This window comes from Battus philenor, unplaced genomic scaffold, assembly GCF_028537555.1.
Source record: "Battus philenor isolate CCGP_79_NKW_IND1 unplaced genomic scaffold, ilBatPhil1.0.hap1 SCAF_19, whole genome shotgun sequence".
NCBI classification, from domain to species: domain Eukaryota; kingdom Metazoa; phylum Arthropoda; class Insecta; order Lepidoptera; family Papilionidae; genus Battus; species Battus philenor.
This window is the reverse complement of record NW_027181681.1, coordinates 13,655,315-13,662,569: the sequence shown is the minus strand read 5'-3', so window position 1 is coordinate 13,662,569 and position 7,255 is coordinate 13,655,315. Positions and strand designations below refer to the sequence as shown.

The following is a 7,255-nucleotide window of genomic DNA, read 5'->3' as shown; positions in this document are numbered from 1 at the left end:
GTCATTATTTCCCAACACAACGCTGCTAAGGCGTCGATACATTTCAGTTAGTGATAACTACGGCAAAAACATGTTTATTAAGTTATATGAAGTGTTGAGTTTCTCTGAGTTCAAAGTGTCAGAGCGTATAGCGCAAAGCCTCTTAGCAGTAACAATGCTCGTGGTCTTCTAAGCAACTTCAGCTCGGGATTCTACATTATTTACTGCACTAGAATGTTACAAAATAACCTTATCGGTTTCATGACGCTCTGCGGAGTGTCTTCAAATTCTTTATTCAACATTGGATGGGTTACACCTCTTTTGAGGTCGATTTAATGATGTGTCTACCACGATATAAAACGAAGAAGACTTATAAAAGGTTGTCAAATATCTCCCTTCCGCCTTTTTGTCTTTTGAATTTCGCGGCTACGTACAAAGCGCTACAGAGCTCGTATCTGGCAATACTATACATAATTTGAAAGGTCTTGACATAACCTACAAAACGACGCTATGCATGATTAGTTTGGATATTGCGTTCAACAGTTATAGACGTGTAAACATGGAGTTCACTAACGCCGAAATTCGCGCTATTTTAAAGTTTTCCTTCGTTAAAGGCAAATCAGCTAGAGAAACGTTCCGTGAGATTAATGGTGTTTTGGGGGATGGTACTCTATCACTTCGAACCGCGGAGGAATGGTTTTGACGTTTCAGAGCCGGCGAAAACGACACCATGGATAAGCCAGCCGGCGGAAGACCTGTGACGACAAATACCGATCAAATCATGGACTACATCGAGTTAGACCGGCATGTGGCATCTCGTGACATCGCCCAGGAGATGGGACTTAGTCACCAAACCATTTTAAACCATCTGCAGAAGGCTGGATACAAAAAAAGCTTGATGTTTGGGTGCCGCATGATTTGACGCAAAAAAACCTTCTGGACCGAATCAACGCCTGCGATATGCTGCTGAAACGGAACGAACTTGACCCATTCTTGAAGCGGATGGTGACTGGCGACGAAAAATGGATCACATACGACAATATCAAGCGAAAACGGTCCTGGTCGAAGGCCGGTGAATCGTCCCAAACAGTGGCCAAGCCGGGATTGACGGCCAGGAAGGTTTTGCTGTGTGTTTGGTGGGATTGGAAGGGAATCATCCACTATGAGCTGCTCCCATATGGCCAGACGCTTAATTCTACCATCTACTGCGAACAACTGGACCGCTTGAAGCAGGCGATCGACCAGAAGCGTCCAGAATTGGCCAACAGGAAGGGTGTAGTGTTCCACCAGGACAACGCCAGACCACACACTTCGTTGATGACTCGTCAGAAGCTACGGGAGCTCGGATGGGAGATTTTATCACATCCACCATATAGCCCGGACATAGCGCCAAGTGATTACCACCTGTTCCTGTCCATGGCGAACGCCCTTCGTGGTGTAAAGTTGAACTCAAAAGAGGTTTGTGAAAAGTGGCTGTCCGAGTTCTTCGCAAATAAGGAGGGGGACTTCTACGAGGGAGGTATTATGAAGTTGCCGTCTAGATGGAAACAGATTATCGAACAAAACGGCGCATATTTGAACTAAATCCGATCACTGTAACACTTTTTATAAAGCATTGAATAAAGAGCAAAAAAGCGGAAGGGAGATATTTGACAACCTGTTATTATATTAAATATAGGTTTTTAAAAGAATATAATATAACATATTTAATTAACAATAAAATAGCCTGAACGCGGTAACGTTGTGCGCGCGCAATCCATAGATTAACTTTGGACGTTCTTTAATTTTTTTTTAAATTTAGAAATGGGATCTTTTTGAGCTGGGCATAAAGACCTAGAAGGCGTCTTCGGCTCGACTTGTCACACTAAGCGGTTAGCATACCTTTTCGATGCGCCCGAGAGCGCCGAGTCACAACTGCCGTTAGAATTATCTGGAGAAATCTAAAGCTAACTTTACCACCACTTCTGAAAGCATTAATTTTGGTAAAAGACGTGGCAGAAAAAACTTCGCCACACTTCTATCTTTAATAGGGACGACGTGGCTCGGTATTGTTACAAAAACGTAACAGTTGTGGTAAATACATCCGTTCGCTTGCGTCGTCGCGTCCCGGACGTTGGCGCGCAGTTTTCTAAACAGAGAGGGCAGTGCGACCGCAGCGGGCATGCGGGCCGCAGGTGTGCTGCTGCTGCTGACCTGCTGCGCCGGCTTCGAGCGCCCGCAGCGCGTCGTCAACGACGTCTGCACGAAGATTGCCGTCGTTATGACCCAATGTACCAAAGAGGTATTCCATTGCATCCAGCGGTTTACTCCGACGACGGGAGTCGGCGGGTTGTCGCAATACTGTTTGATAAATCCACCCAAATACAATTATACATTTATTAGTAATCCTCTCATTGTTGGAAAAATAGTTTCTATTTTATTATTACTTTGATTCGGATATGTTAATTGGGTTGCAATAATGTTCGGTTCGGGCAGCAAGTGTGACCTCCCTGGAATATGACCAACCACATAGGTACAGTGCGAATTTTTGTCTGGGAAATAATGATTTTTTCAACTCTTTGTAAGTAATTGAGATAGAAAATTTACGCGATTTGCGGACGGCATCGTAAAATCTACGGCGTCTAAAGTGATCACAAAAAATCCAACCGACTTTGTAGTGAGCTCTTCTCAAATCAGGCCTCACTTGAAACTATCATGTGTTCCTGGTTACGTCAAAGTACAGTGGCAGTTGCATTAGTCCCTGCGTCACTGTGGAAGTTAGCAATCATTAAAAACCAGTGACTCTGTCGTCTACAACGCTAGGATCGAAGCACGGCTACAAATGGATAACAGAGAGGTGGTCAACCACATGGTATCCTGAAATGGAACTTTGTCAGAAGTGGATGGTATTCAATAAATTTTAAAAATAAATTACTTAAAAAGCGTCTTGGGTAAGGTAAAACTTGAAACTTTTACTATTGTATTTACTCAATGACCTCCAAACGTTTGCAGAAACACCCGGAATACGAAATCTACCCAAATCTGGCCCGCTTCTGGAACCCAAAAAGAGTCATTTCAGATTGGAAGTGGGGCTGCATGTTTTTGTGCGCCGCCTGGAAGTTGAAGTTGTTGCATGGGAAAAACCGCCTGAACGAGGAGAACCTTGACCGGCTGCTGCTCGCCAACGGCGCCGGTACGCGCACCTGCCTTCCTTTGCCGCAGTATTAGCAACGCCGCAGCAGAGGCGCCAGCTTGCATAAGACCTGGCGAAGTGAGACGATGACAGGCTCGCTCCGGCGCCACGCACACGACGCAGGTCGCGCCGACCGGGAAATCTGGCTGCGCTCGCGTATCTTCATAAATGCTAACAAATATTTTTTTTTTTGTAGTTATAATTTCATTTCGTTAATTGATAGTAAAGTAGTGTAAAGTACCTACATTAGATGAAGGCTGACAAACTCTTATTGCTTGCTGTGACTGACCTGACGGGAGCTCGGAGCGCACCTCGGCCTGGTTCCTCGGTTCGCGTTCACCGCTCGAGCGGTTGTTGCACGTGGACCGCATCACGGGCGGAGAGACGCGTGTAAAGGAAACATGTTTTGTCCGCTCATCTCTTTTTCCCGCATTTAGTTTTCCGTTTGATGACAGACGCACATACAGTGTCGGCGCTGGTGGACGTGTTCCGGCTGTGCAAGCGGCGTTGGCTGCGCAACGCGAACAGCTGCGACCTGTGGGCGCGGGTCACCGGCTGCATCCGCGACGCCATCATCGGCTACGGCTGGATGCCTGATTACTAAACCGCAGTTTACTGTGACAGTATTCAGGAAATATTAAAAAATCAACAATAATTATTAATATTAAAATATGTTAAGATTTGACCCCGCAGTTTTTAATTTACAACGCTTATAATGATGACACTTAAGAGTAATGGCTCAATTGTTTTTGATACGTTGACTCTGTTATCAGTACTGAAAAATCTCTACGTTCATTAATAAGCCTAAACAGTCGTCGTCGTTGTTTCAGCTCATAGACACCTCTTGCAAAGCATAGGCCTTCCATGGGGTATACCATTACCGCCATGCTTGGCAGGTTGGTTGGTGATCATCACGTAAATGCAGTTTGTATTTACTATGTAAAAAAAATTGACGGTCTCTGGCATACCGCTGGGAGATGGCGAAGCAGCGCTATGACTTGTTGCCATTGTCACTTGGAGTGCGTAGCGTTCAGCGCTTGCATTGAGAGATATTCGCTAAGGGCTTGTTTATGGCGCGTCGGCGCCGCATGAGCGATGCTTACAAAACAAATCGATCGGGCGCGCTCGAGGCGGCGGTCGTACCGAAGAACTGTTTCTATTCGTATCGGAGACGGCGCGCGCGATGGACGCCCTGCTGTATCTCCTGCCGCTGACCGCGCTGGTCGCCGGCCTGCTGCCGCCCACGCAGGTGGTCGATCAGATGAGCCAGGCCATGGCACACAAGATGTTCGAGTGCGCGCGCGAGGTACGCAGTTCCAATGTCCCCCCCGGCTCGCTTTGGCTCGCCAGAATTATTATTTCATTGAGTCGTTACTTTTTTAACAGAACAGGCCTCGGCGGTGGCCGGCAGTTTTGACATGCAGTTAAGTTCCTTGACAGATTATTTTCTGTTGCTTGTCGTTATAGGCTGAACACTTTCAAATCAATTTGCCTGTGCCGGTGACAAAGGCAGTAGTGTCTGCCTGTTATTAGAAGATCAGTAAAGCTTTATTACTTGTCAGTAGTGCATTGTATATAACTATGACAAATACATATGTGTACTTCTGTTTATCACTGGACTTATGTACAGATTATATTTTAACTGGTGGTCAACTGGTTTATTTTATGTATTATCAGTATTATGCATTATAAATAATGTGCATATAATGACATTTTCTATCGCTTGATGACTGCTCGCTCTATTTTCTTTACTGGTTTTATCCAATGGTAATTCGAAAGAAATGGCATTTTGCGATAAGACTGTGCATTGTACAAATATTTTTTTGCGTATTGCACGTGATTTCTTTTATCACATATCGCTGTACAGTAAAGAATAAATATTTGAATGTATACATTTTCACTACGGACTGTAAAAGTATACATGGCACAACACACACACACACACACACACACACACACGCACAACTTGTTTACGTCAAAATAAGAATTGAGAGCCCAACTAAATAGAAAGTGAAATTCAGTCAAGCAGGCCTCTAGTGTTTACAAATTAAAACTCGGAACTAGTACTACGTATTAGTTCTGAGTTTACTAGTATTTACGGACTGTGATTATACCACGTTTACTTCGTAAAATGTAGAACGCATGAGGATGATAAGTAAAGAGTCCAACGAAAAGTCCAACTGTGCAGAATCGTCGCTTCGGTGAGTTTCTAAGTCCTTTTTAATGCAGTTACATGATCGAAGTCGCAACGAATATTCCAGGAGAGTGAGGTAGGCGGCGGTGCATAGAATTTAAAGTGCAAAGTGCGTAATCTTGTTGGTCGGACCAGCAGAGTTAGACGTTGAAATCGACAGGACGATAGGGAAAATTTATCTAATGAATCTTAATCGCACTTTAGTATGACTGAAGTTACTCACGACAGTGCGGCAGAGCTACAGAATCGACATTCAATTAAAAACCTTTATTAAACAATATTCATTGGTGTCACGCCGGGATCGGAAATTCCCAAAAATAATTTGCAGATGTACCCGGGCGTGGGTTTCGTGCGCGAAATTCTGGACTTCTGGAACATGGAGTACGACTTCTCTCGCAACGAGCCTCTGGGCTGCCTGCAGGCGTGCAGCGTGCACCGGCTGCAGCTGCGCGACGCGGACGGCGCGCTCAACCTCGCCAACATACGACAGTTCATCTTAACCCACGGAGGCGGTAACTGCTCTCGTGCTGACTTTTACACCGCCGCAGCTTAGCGCAGCACTGTGCCTCGACGTAGGGCAGATCTAAAGCTCCCGCACGTTATAGTGCGAGCAGAATTAACTGCGAGATACCTGCGGGGGTTCACTACGAATCTGCAACAAAGGCGATGATAAGGTTTGGGGAGGGCTTAATATAAACTTAAGAGTCGAGGTCTGAACTTGGGCGTTGGACAGCGGAGTTCACATAGGAGGTCAACATATGTGCGGCTATTGAACTGCCTAGATTTAGAATCCGTTCTGTTTTTTCAGGCATAATCACTAGTTGTAGGTCTAAGCAAAAGTCAAGGAGCCATTAGTCGTTTTAATTTTATGTCATTCTGTTACTGAGACATCTTGCCCTACGTAGACGAGGAAACCGTGGAGACGCTCACGAAGGTGCTGGAGAGGTGCCACCTGGCGTCTAGGAACACGACGCGCGCGTGCTCGGCCGGCGTTAAGGAGATGCAGTGCTTCCGCAACCGCGTCTACGAACTGCGCTGGGTGCCCGACGTGCAGTTCGGTCCTTACGACAACATCTGGAGCGCCGGCAACAAGGGGCCTCCTTCGCGGATTTAACGCGCTGATGTAGAAAACTGGTCGCCTGATAATTCGATAAAAAATATACTGACAAGGCATCGAAACGAGCCTTCGAGCTTGGTCCTTAGAATCTTCGCTCCGCAGAACGTATTATCGCTCTTAACAAAAAAAAAAAAAACATGCGCTTCTTTATTTTTCAAAACCGTGTAATCTAACCGAATTTAATGCTAACAGTTTCTGTTAATTACAATTGTTAACCTCATTGACTTTCTTTCTGTGACTTGCTTTCGTCTGAATTCTCATGCAATAATTTCAATATTTCAACGAAAAAAAAAAGTGGTAAAAAATCCTTCTGCAGTATAAAGTATTTTAAGTGATATTACAACTTAGCAAAGGAATGCTCTAACTTCTGTGACAAAATTTCATTTGTGAGAGTGATTACCAAAAAAAAAATATGTTGTTACGAGCTATGCCGAGATCTAAGACAGGGACATACGATAAAACAATTGGCGAGTGACGACGCGGCCATTGTTACTGAACAGCAGAAAGCAACTTTTGTCATATGAGTTTCGATATGTGGTATATTACCTACAGAAAGAGTGACAACCTGAGACTTGCTCTCTGGATGTTATTTTATCTGATTTCGGGAAATTAATCAATAAGGTTCTTTAAAAGAGATATATACACACACACACACACACACACATATGTGTGTGTGTGTGTGCGTGTATATATATAAGTGAATCCGTATCCGTCTATCGATCACGCCATAACTTGAGAACGACTTTACAGATTCCATTAAACAAATTTAGTAAAATCTTGAGAAATTTCATAA

General features: G+C 44.5%; 2 protein-coding genes across 2 annotated transcripts; both read left to right on the top strand.

The window, feature by feature from the left end:
• Positions 1-2,140: 2,140 nt before the first annotated feature.
• Positions 2,141-3,795, top strand: LOC137921741 (pheromone-binding protein 1-like). The gene is made up of 3 exons (XM_068764559.1): positions 2,141-2,260; positions 2,971-3,151; positions 3,607-3,795. Exons 1-3 carry the CDS (start codon positions 2,141-2,143, stop codon positions 3,753-3,755), a joined length of 450 nt encoding a protein of 149 aa, XP_068620660.1. The 3' UTR covers positions 3,756-3,795.
• Positions 3,796-4,303: 508 nt separating this feature from the next.
• On the top strand, positions 4,304-6,640 carry LOC137921594 (pheromone-binding protein-like). Its single transcript, XM_068764394.1, has 3 exons — positions 4,304-4,457; positions 5,674-5,857; positions 6,251-6,640. The coding sequence occupies exons 1-3, from the start codon at positions 4,335-4,337 to the stop codon at positions 6,457-6,459; spliced, it is 516 nt and encodes a 171-aa protein (XP_068620495.1). The 5' UTR covers positions 4,304-4,334; the 3' UTR covers positions 6,460-6,640.
• The last annotated feature ends 615 nt before the right edge of the window (positions 6,641-7,255 follow it).

What these genes read in the sequence shown, in the direction of transcription:
- LOC137921741 (XM_068764559.1), top strand. Translation starts at nt 2,141, where the DNA reads ATGCGGGCCGCAGGTGTGCTGCTGCTGCTGACCTGCTGCGCCGGCTTC. An exon ending in TGACCCAATGTACCAAAGAG is followed by an intron (nt 2,261 to 2,970) that starts GTATTCCATTGC and finishes AAACGTTTGCAG; the next exon opens with AAACACCCGGAATACGAAAT. An exon ending in GCTGCTCGCCAACGGCGCCG is followed by an intron (nt 3,152 to 3,606) that starts GTACGCGCACCT and finishes GTTTGATGACAG; the next exon opens with ACGCACATACAGTGTCGGCG.
- LOC137921594 (XM_068764394.1), top strand. Translation starts at nt 4,335, where the DNA reads ATGGACGCCCTGCTGTATCTCCTGCCGCTGACCGCGCTGGTCGCCGGC. An exon ending in TGTTCGAGTGCGCGCGCGAG is followed by an intron (nt 4,458 to 5,673) that starts GTACGCAGTTCC and finishes AATAATTTGCAG; the next exon opens with ATGTACCCGGGCGTGGGTTT. An exon ending in CATCTTAACCCACGGAGGCG is followed by an intron (nt 5,858 to 6,250) that starts GTAACTGCTCTC and finishes TGCCCTACGTAG; the next exon opens with ACGAGGAAACCGTGGAGACG.